Source organism: Oryzias latipes, chromosome 22 (assembly GCF_053564925.1).
Source record: "Oryzias latipes strain Hd-rR chromosome 22, Olatipes_Hd-rR_3.1".
Lineage (NCBI taxonomy): Eukaryota > Metazoa > Chordata > Actinopteri > Beloniformes > Adrianichthyidae > Oryzias > Oryzias latipes.
The window spans coordinates 28711441-28730388 of record NC_136258.1 but is presented as its reverse complement, the minus strand read 5'-3'; the positions used below and the strand labels follow the sequence as shown (position 1 = coordinate 28730388).

Below are 18948 nucleotides of genomic sequence, written 5' to 3'. Positions count from 1 at the left end.
CACACCTGGCCCTAATACTCTTAATGAACTCTGCCGCAGGTGGAGTGAGCACGTGACCAGCCGCTCAGCCGGGGTGACAACCAATCGCTTTGAACCTCTCGTAGTGACGTCATCATGTCGGTCCTGTTGTGCCGAAAGAAACTCCCCTGCACATTTAAACCCCCCTGTCCGCTGTTCGATTTTAGTTTTTATTTTAATAATTCATTTCTAAAGAAAATATATTTGCCTGAAAGTTTTCATGACATTGATATGTAGAAATGTAAAGCTCCACAGTGAAAGATGCTGGGAAAACAAGGACAGAATGAAGTGAAGGGGTTCCTCAGAAAATGCACTCATTTTACTTATGACCCCCACCCCCCATTCATTTTTCACGCAAAAATGGAAAACTGAAAAAAAAAACTTCCTATAAAAACAGGAACGTTATGGACTCTGGCATTTTATCAATGGGGTCGTCACGAACTCCACTTCCGGGACTGAAGCTCCGCCTACTGAATGAAAAGCAGCCTGGCGGAGTTTGTTGGAGATTTTCTGCTTTTTGAGGGTTTGTTTCACATTTTCCTGATGGAGATCTGATCGGCTTCAAGGCTTTTAATCTGAACGTGACAAAAGTCTCTAAAAACCTGAGTACATTTATATCATTCATAAATAATAAATCTGTGACAGATAAAATAAAACAAATCAGCCACAGCATTTTCTGTAGTTTCCACGGTTGTAATGACCTCTTCTCACCAGACGGTGACAGTGTTTAGCTCGTGTTCAATATATAAATATACGAATTATTAAATTACAATTTAAAAGCAAAAATTTATTTTAAAAGTGCATTAAAAATCAGAATGTGATCAAAATTATTATTGTAAATGATTATTTGGTTAGAATAGTAAGAAACATGTTTAGAAAATGTAGAAAGAAATAATGAAAAAGTTTACGAGATTTTCTTCTTCATTTGTCATTGTTTCTATAATAAGAAACATGCAAACAAATTCAAAGTATTTATTCACTCTGATGGTTAAAAAAAAGGATTATTTGGAAAAAAAAAAAATTAAAAAGTTGATCAGGTAAAGACAACTGAAAGTTCAGATGAAGTAACTATTTCCGCTTTTGTACCATTTGTTACTTTTTTTGTTAAAAATTCCAGTTTTGTCTGGAAGACTTAAAAATATTTATATTTATGATACATCTATTTATTTCTTGAGGATGCACATTTTTTCCCATTCATTTATGATTCTGTCCGTTTGAGTTGAATGAACATACTCTGGAAAGTGAAGTACTGTTTGCATAAAAACGACATTTCCGGTCTGCTGTCGTCATGGAAACGGCCTGGAGATGCGGGAATCTCCATGTTCCTGCACTTGCGGTTTGAGCAGAGATGGAATGGGCCCACCTCCTCACGATGCAGCCCAACCTTCTTCTGTCATATGGACGTCTTCCTGTGGAACATCAAACCAAAGCAGCTGTTTTGTGTAGCAGCGGCTGCATGGACGCGCTTTGTCCATCCTTTGATTGTTTCATGTCTGTGCTCTGAACTCTCCGTCCTGCAAACTCACTTTGACCAAGATGAGCAGCTGGGAGGAAGAGGAGGAGGATGGAACAGCATCCTTACGTAGAATAAAACCTGAAAATATGAAAACTAAATATTAAACCACTAGGTGGCAGTACACTCTCTTCTGCCAAAGACAAAATGAGCTATTGCACATAATAATTCCCATTTATTGTCAGCTAAAAAAAGGAAAAATATTTGAAAACGTCTCATAATCCAACATCATTTTGGAAATAACAGAAAAAACAAACAGACCAACATTTAAAAATGCAAAAGTTCACTGAGGAAAGAATTTAAATACACAAAAAATGTCAATTTTATTACACCTTTTTTTTTTAGTTATTAATAAAAGAAGGCCAATGGGAATCTCTCTCTATCTAAAAGAAAAATCAAATCCATGATCTCAAAAGGACCGACGTCTGTTATTTGACAGAAATATTCCAAATACTCCAGTTGATGGAAAAAGAGGAGGAGTCACAGTGACACCTCCCTCCTTGGTTGTCTGCACCAACAGAGCGGGCAAACAGCACAAAACGTCCTCAAACCCAAAATGAAGATCCTGTCTGTGTGCTGCATCAGTTTGCATTTCCTCCTGCTTTCAGGTAAAGTCAGAGAAACTTTCCTCACACGTCTCCAAGCACACATGACCCAGTTCATGGAACGTGTTCTGTTTCTGTTCTTCAGCTTCATCTCTGATGGACCAGATCACCCAGACGCCTGCACATGTCTTCAAACATGCTGGAGAAGAAGCTGAAATCAAATGTTTCCACAGCATTCAGAGCTATGATAACGGTCTGTGGTACAAATAGTCAGAGGACGGTCAGATGCAGCTTCTTGGATACATGATGTCAGGAAGCGCGTTTCCAGAGAGCGGACTGGGAGTGACGATGGGCGGCAGTGCAGACAAAGACCAGACGTTCACCTTAACCATAGCAGGAATCAGCGAGGGCAGCAGAGCCGTTTACTTCTGTGCAGCTCGTCTCCACAGTGCTTCACATCACTGCTCTGCTGTACAAAAACCTCCTGCTGCTCCTCAGAGAAGAGAGCCGGTTGCACCTGGACTGCTGCCTCTGATGGTTAGAAGTGGCAGATTAAAGCAAAGTTTGGTGTCAAACTCAGACAATTCAACCTGTAAAGGCGTAAATATGACTGAAGATGAGGAAGGAATCACTTTAACACTGCAGGGTTCTGTTTTTAAAAAGAGCAGCATGCTAACCAAAGAGGAAACACTTTAAGAAAAGTTGGTCTGAAAAAAAAACAACTACAGCTCAGAAGATCCACTGGATTTTGTTGCATTAGAAAAAAATGGATCTAACAGTGATCTGAATACTGCATGGATCAGGGAAGATGGGTTCAGGTGCACCATGAGTCCCCGCCTATAACAAAGTGCACCTGTAGGGAAGAGAAAGGAGAACAGCATCATGACGGTAACAAAGATAAACCAAAAGGGGGCAGCAGAGAGCCTGGGGCTGCCATTATGAAACATCCAGGCAAACAGGCTACGGTTTGGGCTTCATAACAATTATTTGATGAATTGATTTCTCTTCCTAAGTTTCCAACCAGATCAATCTGTCTGAGGTAATCGAATCAAACTAAATCAATTAAAACATTTCAAATTAAAATAAACCAACACTCAATCTTGGAAAACACCATTTGGATAGAGGTACAGTAGGTTTATTTCACTATAACATGAAACTGACCGAGTGCATCACAGTGGAAACACAGACCCGATGTCAGCAGAAACGTATTAATCCATGTTCAAAGACATGTGACCATCCAGAGTCTAGAATGTTCTAAGAGTGTTCCCTTTGGATTCTTTGGATGTGGAAAAACAACAGTGGGCTGAACTTTAGGAAACTAACATGTGAATGGATTTGACATTCTTCTTGGTTACTTGTTTGTTTTGACACATATTTATCCTGCAAGAAGTAGAAGGAATGATGCAGAAGTGTTTCCAGCTGGTGTCTCCTCCCCTCTGAGTTGATCTCCTGTCACGTTCATGCCGTCAGTCCACACTGAGACACAGAGGAAGATCCAGACATGATGATGAGAAACGTCTGCAGGATCTCTCTGCTGCTTCTCCTGTAGGTCTGACCTTCATCTGCTTCATCACATTGACCCTTTTGTCTCTTCTTCATGTGTTTTCTTCTTCCAACACAGACGTTTCACTGAGCAGCAAAGTCCATCAGGATCCAGCAACAATATTAGGAAGATCTCAGGGTTCTGCAACCATCAGCTGCAATCACTCCATCTCTTCATACGATACAATATTGTGGTACCAGAAGCTACAGAATGACTCTGCTCTGGATCTCATTGGATATACCGTTTATGAAAGTGTCACCTATGAGGAGAAAGTCATGAAAAATGTCAAAATAAGTGGAGACGGATCAAAGAAGTCGGATCTCCTCCTGGAGAAGCTGAACCCTGCAGACAGTGGGGTTTATTACTGTGCAGCTAGTAGACACAGTGACTGAATGAGCTGCTTTTCTGCACAAAAACCCTCTGATTCATATCAACACAAACTGAATCAGGAACACCTGCAGCAAAGCAGCAAACAGAACTGAAACCAGGTTTTCATGATCATTCAGAGTGCTGGTTCTTTTTGATAAAGGTTCATTTTTTTCTGTTTGCAGCCTTTGGAAGAATTTATATTTTAATGTAATGTTGTAAGGTCACAATTTAAGATGATTATGAGCTATAAAGCCATAGAGTGCTGTTGTTGTTTCAACCAGTAGGGGGCAGTGTCTGCCCACTTCACCTCCTCACGTTTCCTCAGATCAGTGGACCACAGCCTGCAGAGACACTCCTCCCTGCATGTCTTCATCTCTAACTGCATCCAGACATAACGGACACGTTCAGTTTCCAACATGTCTTCTAGCAGACGTGGTCTCCTCAGCTTGTTGCTGTTTGTTCTCTGGATCAAAGGTAAAACTCTGGAACCTCCTCAGATTGATTCACAGATCAGATGTTCATCTATGGAACTGTCATTGTTCTCCACTCAGGTGGAACTGATGGTAGTGATGTCAGCCAGACCTCCATGCTGTGGACCAAGAAGGGTCAAGATGCAACCATGAACTGCAGCCACACAAAGGGGGCTCAGTATTTCCAGATGTACTGGTACAGACAGCTGCCTGGAAGAACCATGGAGCAGATTGTGTGCACAACTCCTAGCAATAAAAAAAATGACTACGACTTTGGAGCTTTCAGCAAAGAGAAGTTCTCAGCCACCAAGACAGAACCTGAGAGAGGAACGTTCACAGTGATGAAGGTGGAACCTGGAGATAAAGGCTTGTATTTCTGTTCTGTGGCTGAACACAGCGATACAAACCCATGAGAGAGCTGAACAAAAACCTCTCAGCTGATACCATCTGTGCTTCTTCTCTTCTTCAATGAGTCTAGTTTGTGGCTTCAGGGTTTTAAAGTACTGCATCGTGTCCCATTGGTTTGTGGAGACTTTGTTTTACTCTGAGATCCCTTTAAGAAATAGTTTCAGTGTAATGAAGAATCCACTGTTTCACAGGACTTTTAAAAGGTCTCTGTGTTTTTACTCCTCAATGGAAATTAAGTGAAGGTTACATTACAAATACTGAAACACTAAAAAAAGGTGAATGAAACTCCTAAAAGTACAGAAATCCAATCAGAATCCTGTTTTTGTGTCAGAATCCTGCTGCTCTAGTACGGAGCCCGGGATCTGACATGGGTAAAATAAAAAAAATAAAGTGTTCCCACAAAATAATATTTCGTTCCCACGCATTTATGATTCCGTGGGAACGAAATGATAGTCTGATATACATTTACCCTGTTGTCTTTGAATGCACCACAGTTACAGGGACACGTTGATTGGTCGAGATGCATTATGGGATATGTGTGATGCATGATGGGAAACGTAACATGTAGCCTTCAGATGTTAAGTGACTGCTAACGAGTATGTTAATAAAAGAAAGTCCTGAATATTATTATTTCTGTTCGACCCTAAACTACAATATCCCATACCGCAGGCATGACAAGCAAAACAGCTCCGCGGCGGCCCGGAGCTCGTAGTGGTCGGCCAAGGCAAGGCACACATCAAACAAGTGATACATTTAATATCCATAGACAATACATGTCCTAATGCAGTATCGGCTTTGCACATATCACAAAATACGGCAAATGGTAACTAAGGAGGACATGCATGAGAAATGCTTCAACACTTATCTAAGTATACACTACAGATACTACAGGATTTTTACCTTCTTCAGTATCTTTACTCCAGATGTTTCCTGATATGACTTCAGGTCATATTCGGAACTTGTATATGACTAAAATAAGACACAACCAGTATCTTCTGCCCGGACATCATTAGATATGCTGCCTGTCTGAATATGCACCAGACATGGTCCAGATTCTTCAGATATTTAAGAGTGTATCCCCAACAGATATTCATGGATTCTGGCTCTTTTCACGCAGTGAAAGCTCAAACAAACTATGTCCGGAGAATCACTGCGGTATGGGGAAGCAGCACGTTTGAGCATCCCACATCTTATTTTTTTATTATTTTCATCAAGACAATAATAAATAGATGATTCTTGTTTTTATTTTTCCCCTCTTGAACAAATGTGGGTCACAGAGACATGGAAATAGCGGCGGAAAGCGTTTGATTGCGGAAGGACAGAGACTGTACCAGAATTTAAGTGAACGCAGACATGGAGACGTGATTACCAATGCTTTTGTAGAGCTTTTTAAAATAAATAAATCTGATCTCTAAACATCCTCCTTGTCTTCCATGTAATGTAATGAGACACACAGACAGAAATGTGAAGGTATCTGCTGTGAATCCAAGTATCGCTAACATCGGTGTTCATGAATGACTAAACACGTGATTAATTATTTTATGGGAACGGAATATTTATTATTTTACCCATGTCAGATCCCGGGCTCCGTACTCTATTAACTAAAGTTTTACCAAAACCCATTTGTGAAAAGTCCGCACCCCCTTTCTAAGATCAAATACAGAGAAAGTACAAATTCCCCTCGTAAACTCGTTGTGAACACATCCTCCAATAATAATGGTTTTTAGCAGGGACGTGCTCAAGGAAGAGCAGAGGCTCAGAGTCGGAAAAGAACTGCAAAAACACCATAAATGGGAAAATAAACTACTAATGTCAGAGGGGTGGGGGTGAGGCCCCAAAGCAATCAAAAATTTTAGGGATCTGCTGGGGAGTTTGCTAGTTGCTCCAGAGATAGCCAAAGCCCTGATAGTTAAAATGTTTTAATAAAAACAGTCTAAAACCAGAAATGGTAAAAAAAAAACTAAAAACAAAATGACATAAAACACATGTAAAGCCAACACATCAGGAGAACAGCGGTAGTAATTGTCCATATCACGCCATTGTCCAAGTGTCCGCCTTGATGTTCGTCCCACACCCAAGTCCTTCACCCGAGCAGGCCTGCACTCCAAGCCACCAGTTCACATGCAATAAAAACAAGGCAAATCCACAAATAGTTTTAAAAACACAAAAACAGTCATGCAAAGGAGTTAAAAGTCAATCCATATAAAACCCAATTAAAATCCACTGGTGACTGAGCTACAGGCTGCTCCTAGAAGCTCAGTGTGTAGCTGGCACACTTAACTTTAGGAGGGGTGAAGCCCGTTCACCCCTCTGTGTCTCCAAATGGCAGTGGGAGATCTTCCTGAGGGTGTGCTGCCTCCCTTCTCCTCCACGCGAGCGATTTACTGGTCCGCGCCCCGATGAAGACCTGTGGCCAATGTTCTGCCGCCTCCGCGTCCTGAATTGCGCACCTCCGGCTCCAAGCCTTCCTCCTGCCTGCACCTTGCAGGTTGCACCCAAATGTCACGGACCTCGCGTCTCTGGCTCCAGCAGCAGGCCAAACTCAAACGATACAGGCTCCAACAGTCCTCCTGCTGCAGGCTGTGCCCAAGTGTCAGGAACCCCACGCACCGGCTCCAACAGTCCTCCTCTTCTTCCGCCGGCCGCGCACTGGTGCTCTATAAGAGAATGACAGCCTCCCTGCTCTGTATGTGACCACGCCCTCCCACACAGGTGTCCTTCATCCACCATCAGCAATCTGTGCAAGCAGTCACAAACTACCTGCTGACACTAACAGATAAATACTTAGCTACTGTTGGTGAAAGTAATAAAAAACATTTTTTTTATGTAAACAAATTAGAGCCAACGTGAGTTTCTTCACTTTATCGTAGACTTGGAAGACGTTAAAGCAATAAAACACTGGAGGCTCTTTTTATTTTGGCACAATGAGCTGCAGACATAATCCACATGAATCAAGTTTAATCCAGAGGATAATATTTTAAACACAGACATCCTGCAACTTGCAGCCCCAGAATACTGGAATTATTGATATTTAATGTTATCATAATGTGGCTGTGAGGATTCTGCAGTTTAGTTCAGTTCTTTAGTGGAGTTTTTGGTCATATTCTGTCCTGTCAGTCACTCCAGGTTCATGTCAATCATCAAAAAGCTGTCTTCATTTCTGTTCATTGTCTTTAGTCAGTACAATTGGGGGTTTTCAGCTCTCCATTGTCAGGTCATCTGATTTTTTTGTTTCTCCACAGATTTTGTCCTGTTTAAGTTTATTTATTAAATGTTTACGTTTTTTGCCACAAATCCCAGTTTCCAGCATTTTGGCTCTTACGCCTCCAGTTCCCGTTTTTAGAACTTCTGATAGTTTCATTAGTTTGTGTTGTATAATTTTCCATTGGAGGGAATTTGATTCAGCTTGCTAGATTGTGAGATAATCCCCAGGTGGTCACTTGGAGAACTGCAGCAGGTCTTTGTTTTTTAATGAGCTTCAATCAGGAAGTCAAAGGTTTTCCACTTGAGTGTCAGTCGTTTGAAAGTAACAAACTTCTCTCATAGTAAGCAGGGGAAAAAAATGTTCACAGTCATTTTAGCACCCCCTGTAGCATCAGGTGCTCTACTCTGGATACCCAGCAGGCTTTGCACCATTGTCACTAAAAACAAAACAAAACTGATAATTGAATAAAACAAAATATATTATTTTTGAGGTAGTCAGTGCTAAATTTTTAACTGTTAGAGAGACCGCAGGGCTGCAGAAATACAACAAACAGTGAAGCTTAGAGATGACTGGAAAGGGGGAGGAGTCACAGTGACCCCTCCCTTCTTGGTTTTTTGCACCAACAGAGCGGGCAAACAGCAAACGTCCTCAAAGCCAAAATGAAGATCCTGTCTGTGTGCTGCTTCAGTTTGAATTTCCTCCTGCTTTCAGGTAAAGTCAGAGAAACTTTCCTCACACGTCTCCAAGCACACATGACCCAGTTCATGGAACGTGTTCTGTTTCTGTTCTTCAGCTTCATCTCTGATGGACCAGATCACCCAGACGCCTGCACATGTCTTCAAACATGCTGGAGAAGAAGCTGAAATCAAATGTTCCCACAGCATTCAGAGCTATGATACCGGTCTGTGGTGCAAACAGTCAGAGGACGGTCAGATGCAGCTTCTTGGATACATGATGTCAGGAAGCGCGTTTCCAGAGAGCGGACTGGGAGTGACGATGGGCGGCAGTGCAGACAAAGACCAGACGTTCACCTTAACCATAGCAGGAATCAGCGAGGGCAGCAGAGCCGTTTACTTCTGTGCAGCTCGTCTCCACAGTGCTTCACATCACTGCTCTGCTGTACAAAAACCTCCTGCTGCTGAGGCTCCACATCACACAAACTAAAGGAGACCACAGCTGTGGCAATGCCAGCAGAGATATCAGCACAGAAAGCTCCTCCTCAGTGAGAAGCAAACAGAAAAAAGGAGAAACCTTTATCCACTAGGAGGCGTGTTTGCTCACGAGTTTGATCTTTTTTTACAGTTTTATTCTGTCTTGCTGCAGCAGTCCTAGACTGAAGGACCGGATTGTTTTAATAATTCTTCTTTCTGAAGAGTGAAGATAAGCGATGACATCACAGCGGGAGAAACCATCGAAAAAAAAGGAAATGTTTCGGGGTTGAAAAAGTACCGGGTATTTAAAATCCTCTAATGAAACCCAAACACACATGTTGGGAATACCTAAAGGAAGTTTCAAAGTTATTATGGGATGGCCACAGCACCCATGGCTTGGTCGCCATTTTGGGGCAAACTATGAAATTTGCTGATTTTTCCACGTTTGAGCAAATTTCATGACATTTCACAAACACGCCACCAGGTTACGTCTCGACCACAAACAAGTTTTGTTGACCTGCGACCTAAAGAGGCCGCCATCTAGAATTTCAAAAAATAAAAAAACTTTAGTAACTTCTACAAATTTAAACTTCCACGGATTTCAATCGGCCTCCTCCTTACCTGAGCATCAGAAGGAAGCCACTTGAGATAAATTGTTTGTTTTTACTTTTCAAAACCTTTAACAGCGTTAGTGTGGCAATCTTCCAAAAGTAGAGTTACCCTCTTGCTCCAGCATTTCAGACCGGGATTTTAAATATTTAAGAGATGAATAGCTGCCATTTAGAAAGAAAGTGGTTCATCGAGAATTTTTCATGTGCTGCTCTGACCAGGGTGGCGGGCGGGGGGGGGGGGGTGCTGACGCAGCCTCAGCCAGCGAGGGCAACTAAGACGGGATAAATGGGGGGTTAGAAGTGGTAGCCATAAAAAACAATCTCAAAATTATTGTTTTTTATTCATATGGCATTTTCAAGCAGTTTCCTGTTGTGTTAAATACTAAATTTAAATAAAGGTCATTAAAAAAAACATTGCATGTTCAATATAAACTAAACTTTATCTGCCTGATTCTTCATAATTTATCTCTAAACCACCATCAGTCTCTTTCACGCTTTCAAAGACAGCGACTAACAGACGCATCACCTGAGGATCCTCCCACCCTGGAGTTTTTAGGACCAGCAACAGTTTGAAAGCTTTCAGATGTGACTGAACCGAGTTCAGTTCACGACACGGATCATTTGGAAACTTTTGCTCCTCTTAAGAAAGAAGACCACAGCCTGCAGAGACACTCCTCCCTGCATGTCTTCATCTCTAACTGCTTCCAGACATAACGGACACGTTCAGTTTCCAACATGTCTTCTAGCAGACGTGGTCTCCTCAGCTTGTTGCTGTTTGTTCTCTGGATCAAAGGTAAAACTCTGGAACCTCCTCAGATTGATTCACAGATCAGATGTTCATCTATGGAACTGTCTTTGTTCTCCACTCAGGTGGAACTGATGGTAGTGATGTCAGCCAGACCTCCATGCTGTGGACCAAGAAGGGTCAAAATGCAACCATGAACTGCAGCCACACAAAGGGTGCTACATATTATCAGATGTACTGGTACAGACAGCTGCCTGGAGAAACCATGGAGCTGGTCGTCTTCACGTCTACAGCTCAAAGAGGAGGAGAGCACGACTTTGGAGCTTTCAGCAAAGAGAAGTTCTCAGCCACCAAGACAGAAGCTGAGAGAGGAACGTTCACAGTGAAGAAGGTGCAGCCTGAAGATAAAGGCTTGTATTTCTGTGCTGTGAGTCAACACAGCGATACAAACCCATGAGAGAGCTGAACAAAAACCTCTCAGCTGATCCCATCAATGCTGTCCTCTAGAGGGCGCTACAGAGTAAGATCAGCAGGTGATGCAGAAGCGTTTCCAGCTGGTGTCTCCTCCCCTCTGAGTTGATCTCCTGTCACGTTCATGCCGTCAGTCCACACTGAGACACAGAGGAAGATCCAGACATGATGATGAGAAACGTCTGCAGGATCTCTCTGCTGCTTCTCCTGTAGGTCTGACCTTCATCTGCTTCATCACATTGACCCTTTTGTCTCTTCTTCATGTGTTTTCTTCTTCCAACACAGACGTCTCACTGAGCAGCAAAGTCCATCAGGATCCAGCAACAATATTAGAAAGATCTCAGGGTTCTGCAACCATCAGCTGCAATCACTCTGTCTCTTCATACAACGTCATTTTGTGGTACCAGAAGCTACAGAATGACTCTGCTCTGGATCTCATTGGATATACCGTTTATGAAAGTGCCACCTATGAGGAGAAAGTCATGAAAAATGTCAAAATAAGTGGAGACGGATCAAAGAAGTCAGATCTCCTCCTGGAGAAGCTGAACCCTGCAGACAGTGGGGTTTATTACTGTGCAGCTAGTAGACACAGTGACTCAATGAGCTGCTTTTCTGCACAAAAACCCTCTGATTCATATCAACACAAACTGAATCAGGAACACCTGCAGGAACATATCAGCACAGAAACGTCTTCCTCTTTCTACAGAATCTCAGAGGAAACACTGAGTGATGAGGTGTTGATCATCTGCTTCTGGATAAATGTTTTTTTGTGTGTTTTTTGTTCATAAATGTGGATTTGGATTCTTCTGCCTTTAACTTATGGATCAACTTACTGTATTCTAAGCCCACTGAAAAGATTTGCACTACAAAATATCAAGTCCCTCTAACCCAGTGTTTTTCAACCAGTGTGCCGCGGCACACTAGTGTGCCGTGGGAGATGGTCAAGTGTGCCGTGGAAAATTGCCCTCATTAACTGATCTAAAAGCAATTACCATCTCCAGGAAATCAGCTCTTTGTTCATCCAAACAGGTCCTGATAAAACACTGAGTAGTTAGGACTATAAACGATCATAAAATACTTTTTTCTTTGTGTTTATTTGATTCTATTAAAGACATTTTGATAAGAATGACGGTAACGCGAAATAGCTGCAGCTATAACTGTGTAAGGAAAAGTCCCGCAGCTTTTACTGTCTCCACGACTCCACCAATCATTCTTGAAGGCTTAATCACATGTCATCAGTCTGACCAATCAGAAGTGGTTAAAGTCTCCACTTCCTTGTTCCAATTTAGCTCATAACTCAGTCAGTTCCGACAAAAACACCAGCTAAAGCTCGTCTTTAGCGGTGTAGCTTTCCACAGAATCCGGTATCAGACCGTGGAACAAGTGAACAAAACCATGAAGCTCAGAGACGCGAGTCTTTCTGCCTTTTTCTCGCAGTTTTCACACTACATCTCCCATGATGCATTGGCTTAAAGGGACAGCGTCTTGAAAACACAACGAATATACAGTTTGTATGTAACTTAACTTTTATTACATCTTTTAGAAAATTATCTGCAACTTCCTGCTTTTTCTGCCACAATTATCACAAAAATGCACGTCAGATTGCCGGGGGGGGGGGGGGGGAGGGGGCTGTAGATCAAAACAGACTATGAGTTTCTGTTTTTTTGTTTTTTTTTGGGATGCTGGTGTGCCGCGGGATTTTTGTCAAGGTTAAAGTGTGCCGTGGCTCAAAAAAGGTTGAAAAACACTGCTCTAACCTGTACCGTGGCACCCAACAGGGCTGCCCTTTGAGCCCTATTCTCTCTCATTTAGCGATACAACCTCTTGCTATTGCACTTTGTAGCTGTAAAGACCCATCTGGTGTTAGGAGAGGAGGTGTGGAGCACAGGCTCTCCCGATATGCAGATGACATCTTGCTTTATGTCTCCAATGCAGCTCAGTCTCTTCCCTCTGCCTTGGCACTACTCAGTTATTTTGGCAGTTTTTCAGGTTGTACGGTGAACATTAGTAAGAGTGAGCTCGTCCTAGTTAATGAAGCAGCACGAAGCCTAGACTTCAATGGTTTCACTCTGATAGTCGAGCGCAGTAGGTTTATTTACTTCAAAGTAACAGTTACCAAAAATGTATAAAGATTTCTTCAAAGGAAATTTTATAGTTTTTTTCAAACTACATCACCAGACTGATAGTCTGGCAGTGGTCTTCCCCAGCAATGTCTTTAGTTGGACGAGGGAACTCTGTTGAAATGATTATACTGCCTAAACTTCTGTATCTTTTTCAAACTCTACCAATATGCTTTACTGGCTCGCTTTTTCAGCAACTAGACTGTCTCATGTCCTCCTCTATATGGCAGGGTAAGCACCTCATCTAAATATAATGTACCTCCAAAAAACTAAAATAGAAGGGGGCCTCGCCCTGCGGAATTTTCACTTCTATTACTGGGCATCAAACTTAAGAAATGTAGTGAATTGGTCTTCGAAGGGGACTGGTAGAGATGGCTCAAGTATGTGGCCCAGGTGCCTCCTGGACACCTCCCTGGGGAGGTCTTCCAAGCAAGTCCCACTGGGTAGAGACTTTGGGGAAGACCCAGGACATGCTGGAGGGACTACATCTTTCGGCTCATCTGCGATTGCCCTAGATCCCCCCAGGGGAGCTGAGGTGAGTGGCCTGGAAGAAGACAATCTGAGCATCTTTGCTTAGACTGCTGCGCCTGGGACCTGGCCCGAATGAGCAGAAGAAGATGATGGATGGATAGATGGTAATTACAACCAGTAGGGGGCAGTGTCTGCCCACTACACCTCCTCATGTTTCCTCAGATCAGTGGACCACAGCCTGTAGAGACACTCCTCCCTGCATGTCTTCATCTCTAACTGCATCCAGACATAATGGACACGTTCAGTTTCCAACATGTCTTCTAGCAGACGTGGTCTCCTCAGCTTGTTGCTGTTTGTTCTCTGGATCAAAGGTAAAACTCTGGAACCTCCTCAGATTGATTCACAGATCAGATGTTCATCTATGGAACTGTCATTGTTCTCCACTCAGGTGGAACTGATGGTAGTGATGTCAGCCAGACCTCCATGCTGTGGACCAAGAAGGGTCAAGATGCAACCATGAACTGCAGCCACACAAAGGATGCTACATTTTATCAGATGTACTGGTACAGACAGCTGCCTGGAGAAACCATGGAGCTGGTCGTCTTCACGTCTACAGCTCAAAGAGGAGGAGAGCACGACTTTGGAGCTTTCAGCAAAGAGAAGTTCTCAGCCACCAAGACAGAAGCTGAGAGAGGAACGTTCACAGTGAAGAAGGTGCAGCCTGAAGATAAAGGCTTGTATTTCTGTGCTGTGAGTCAACACAGTGATACAAACCCATGAGAGAGCTGAACAAAAACCTCTCAGCTGATCCCATCAATGCTGTCCTCTAGAGGGCGCTACAGAGTAAGATCAGTAGGTGATGCATAAGTATTTCCAGCTGGTGTCTCCTCCCCTCTGAGCTGATCTCCTGTCATGTTCATGCCGTCAGTCCACACTGAGACACAGAGGAAGATCCAGACATGATGATGAGAAACGTCTGCAGGATCTCTCTGCTGCTTCTCCTGTAGGTCTGACCTTCATCTGCTTCATCACATTGACCCTTTTGTCTCTTCTTCATGTGTTTTCTTCTTTCAACACAGACGTCTCACTGAGCAGCAAAGTCCATCAGGATCCAGCAACAATATTAGAAAGATCTCAGGGTTCTGCAACCATCAGCTGCAGTCACTCAGTCTCTTCATACAACGTCATTTTGTGGTACCAGAAGCTACAGGATGACTCTGCTCTGGATCTCATGGGATGTTTATTATGACAGTCTCAACTATGAGGAGAAATTCAAGAAAAATGTCACAATAAGTGGAGACAGATCAAAGAAGTCGGATCTCCTCCTGGAGAAGCTGAACCCTGCAGACAGTGGGGTTTATTACTGTGCAGCTAGTAGACACAGTGACTCAATGAGCTGCTTTTCTGCACAAAAACCCTCTGATTCATATCAACACAAACTGAATCTGGAACACCTGCAGGAACATATCAGCACAGAAACGTCTTCTTGTTTCAACAGAATCTCAGAGGAAACACTGAGTGATGAGGTGTTGATCATCTGCTACTGGATAAATGTTTTTTTGCCTTTCATGTTTGGTGTGGATTCTTCCTTAACGAAGTCAGACAATATTTCAATTCATATTAGTCCAGAACAGTATTATCACATCCAATAAAAAAAAAAAATATATAAATGCGGGTCTGCATACAAAAGTGACCATGGAGGGCAGATGACAACAACAGTTTACAATAAGAGTCCCTCTATTAATTCTAGTTAATATGTATTTGAGTTATATTCAAGCATTAATCAATGGTTTAATCCACATTTAATACTAAATTTATTAATGCATCAGTTAGCAGTTTACTCAAGTTTAATAGTCAACCTAAAGTCTCACTCTGATCATCTGAGTGGGACTTTAATTATGTTTCTGCTGTTTTATGGCTAAATAAAAAAAGAAAAATTATGAATCCATCGGTCTTCAAACACTTACTAGTGATTTTCTGTCTGCTGATTCACCGCAATTAAATTAATAGATACACAGAAACTCAGAATTAACTTTATTTATGTCCTCCATCAGAAAAATGCAACAAGAACACGGTAAAATAACCAAAAACCTCATTTTTATTTGAAGTCTGTCTTTAATTCACTATGAAAAAAAATGATAAAAGTTGCAATTGTTTAGCATTAGAAAAGGATAAAGTACATGCCAGTTCATACATATGTAAGTACTTTAAGTAATTATTTACTATCATCATTGTTGAGTTAGTTTTTCTTAAGCCTGACTTAACTCTTCATAAAACACAAAAAAGCTTCATAAGCATTACTTGAGCCTTAATTAACTTTAGTAAATAAATGTATTATTAGAACCTTATTGCAAAGTTTGAACAATTATCTATTTGGAAATAAACTTTACCTGATCACTGACTAATGCATCCTATAATACATTTAAAGCAAATTAATGCATATTTTGGTTAATACTTTTGATTAATAGTTATTTAATGCTTAATAGGCATTAAATAACATTAACAAAGGGTCCCTTGTTGTGTTAGCAATAAGCTAGTAACTGTTTAACGTTTTTATTTTTATCTGACCAGCAGGTGGCAGTCTTCCTACAAGTGTTTAATGGAGGAGGAGGAGGAGGAGGAGGAAGAGGAGGAGGAGGAGGAGGAAGAAGATCTCCAGAAGGTGACTAAAAGGAGAAACAGAGCAGCAGATCCATCTCCAGAAACCAACTTCAGCTCTGAAACTGAGAATCATGAACGTCTTCTTCTGGTTAACCTTTAACGGCATGCTGCTTTTTTCAGCCAGCTCTTCTCTCAGAGTCCAGCAGACTCCAGCTGAGATGCACCGCCTTCCCGGCAGCTCCACCAACCTCAGCTGTTCTCACAGCATCCAGAACTATGACAGAATCCTCTGGTACAGGCAGCAGGGCGACGGCATGCAGCTGCTGGGATACATGAACGTGATGTTTGGATATCCGGAGCCCGGAGTGAACGTGAACATCACCGGGAGCGCTCGACAAGGCCAAACCTGCACCCTAACCATCCAGGATCTCAGTCTGAGCAGCAGTGCCGTTTATTTCTGTGCAGCTAGTTACCACAGTGCCACATCCAACTAAGCGTCTGTGCAAAAACCTCTGCTGAGTGACTCCACCCACAAAATGATGAACACCAGGGTTCAAAGGGGCAGAACTTCAGATGCAGTCAGCAGAGGCAGAATGATCGCTTCAGTCCTGAGCGTTTGTTTCCTTCTGCTGTCAGGTAACACCACAGAAGCCTTTAGATTTCCTGTTTTTAGTCCGTGTACTGCTTTCTGAGCTGCATCTGGATTCAGTTTATCAGTTTGATAGCTGTAAATTATCACCTCTTCCTATTTTTTTCTTGTACAACAACAGGTTCCTCTGGAAAAACACAAGTTTATCAAACTCCGAGTCAAATTTACAGCAAACCAGGACAAGAGGCCAAGATCTACTGCTCACACAGGGAATCCAACTATGACCAAATCCTCTGGTACAAGCAGTCAGAGGGGCAGATGCTCCTCCTGGGATATGTGTACTTCAGGGACACTTATCCAGAGGCGGGACTGGGAGTGAAGTTGGGCGGAGGAGCATCCAAAGACCAAAACTGCACGTTAACAGTAGAAGACGTCAACAGCAGCAGCAGTGCAGTTTACTTCTGTGCTGCCAGGTCCCACAGTGACGCCTGTGGTTGATTCTCCGCACAAAAACCAAACCTCCACCCCTTCACCCCTCAGTCACCCCTCCAGGGTTTTCAGTTCACTGCCGTTCATTTTACAGCAATGCAAGAGAAAAAACAGTTTGAATGTTAAAAACCTGCAGATATTTGCTGAACTGTTTCATCAACACAAGGAAAAGAGTTACGCTGAACCTTAGATCTTATATGACACAAATCCCCTTAAAATCCTCACCTGTTTATCTTATGTTAAACGTTTTCTTTCTGTTTATGACTCTGTGAAAAATATTTAACAGCTTCCAGCTGAGGCGTCTGCAAAGATGAGGGAGCTAAAATCCACTGAAAGCACAACATTCTGTCATGATCTCGAAACTGGACAGACCCAGGTGCCGGAACCCGGACTGCCAGAGGCACCATGACAGTACCCCCCCCCCTCAACGACCACCGCCGGGCAGGCTAGGATGCCCGGCAGAAGTCCTCAATGAGGGATGGGACCAGGATGAGGGAACGGGAGGTCCAGGACCGTTTCTCCGGACCGTAACCCTCCCAGTCCACCAGGAACTGTAGGCCACGAATACGGCGCCGGACATCCAACACCTGGCTCGTCGACGGTGAAGGCTGGGGCGCCGTCGATGACACGGGCGGGCGGAGGGGAAGCGGACGGCGGGCACAGAGGGTTCTCACGGACCGGCTTAATCTGGGAGACGTGAAATGACTGATGCACTCCAAGGGCAGCGGGCAAGCGGAGACGGACACAGGATGGGTTAATGATTTTGTCAATGACGTTGGGTCCAATGTAGCAGGGTGCCAGCTTCCAAGAGGTGGCCTGGATGGGGATGTTCCGTGACGAGAGCCATACCCTTTGACCAGGCTGGTACGTCCCACCACCCTGTGACGATTTGCAATAAGGCAGTTGCTCTCCTTGGTGCGCAGGCGAGCATTTTTCCGTCTGCTGATTCACCGCAATTAAATAAATAGATACACAGAAACGCAGAATTAATTTTATTTATGTCCTCCATCATCAGAAAAATGCAAATGAGAACACGGTAAAATCACCAAAAATCTCATTTTCGTTGCAGTGGGTCTTTAAAGCATTATGAAACAATAATAAACGTTGCAATTGTTTAGCATTAGAAATGGATGAAGTACATGCCAGTTCATACATATGTAAATACTTTAAGTAATTATTTACTGTGATTGATTGTTCAGTTAGTTTCACTTTAGCCTGACTTAATTCCTAATAAAATGAAAGCTTCATAAGCATTACTTAAGCCTTAATTAACTTTAGTAAATAAATGTATTTTTAGAACCTTATTGCAAAGTTTGAACAATTATCTATTTGGAAATAAACTTTACCTGATCACTGACTAATGTATCCTATAATACATTCAAAGCAAATTAATGCAAATTCAGATCAATACTTTGACTAATAGTTATTTAATGCTTAACAGGCATTAACTAACATTAAAAAAGGGTTGCTTATTGCATTAGCAATGAGTTAGTGACTGTTTAACTTAGTTTTTATTTTTGGGGAGCCAGTTTAGCTCGTGCTGGTTTGCGGCGCCTTCCGTCCGTGAAACCAGGGTTCGACTCCGGGCTGCTCCCTGTTCCCTTCTCTACCTCTGTGCCGGTTCCAAGC

General features: G+C 42.6%; 2 long non-coding RNA genes and 1 gene segment (V, D, J or C); all 3 read left to right on the top strand.

Moving 5' to 3' along the window:
* The first annotated feature begins 2062 nt into the window (after positions 1–2062).
* LOC144989130 (uncharacterized) lies at positions 2063–2375 on the top strand. The gene is made up of 2 exons (XR_013653286.1): positions 2063–2139; positions 2222–2375. It is a non-coding gene; the product is annotated as an uncharacterized LOC144989130 (long non-coding RNA).
* A 13997-nt stretch (positions 2376–16372) lies between these two features.
* Positions 16373–16735, top strand: LOC144989192 (Ig kappa chain V region BS-5-like). The segment is given in 1 exon segment: positions 16373–16735. A coding segment is annotated over 1 exon segment (363 nt).
* A 29-nt stretch (positions 16736–16764) lies between these two features.
* On the top strand, positions 16765–17179 carry LOC105358013 (uncharacterized). The gene is made up of 2 exons (XR_013653284.1): positions 16765–16877; positions 17012–17179. It is a non-coding gene; the product is annotated as an uncharacterized LOC105358013 (long non-coding RNA).
* Positions 17180–18948: the final 1769 nt, after the last annotated feature.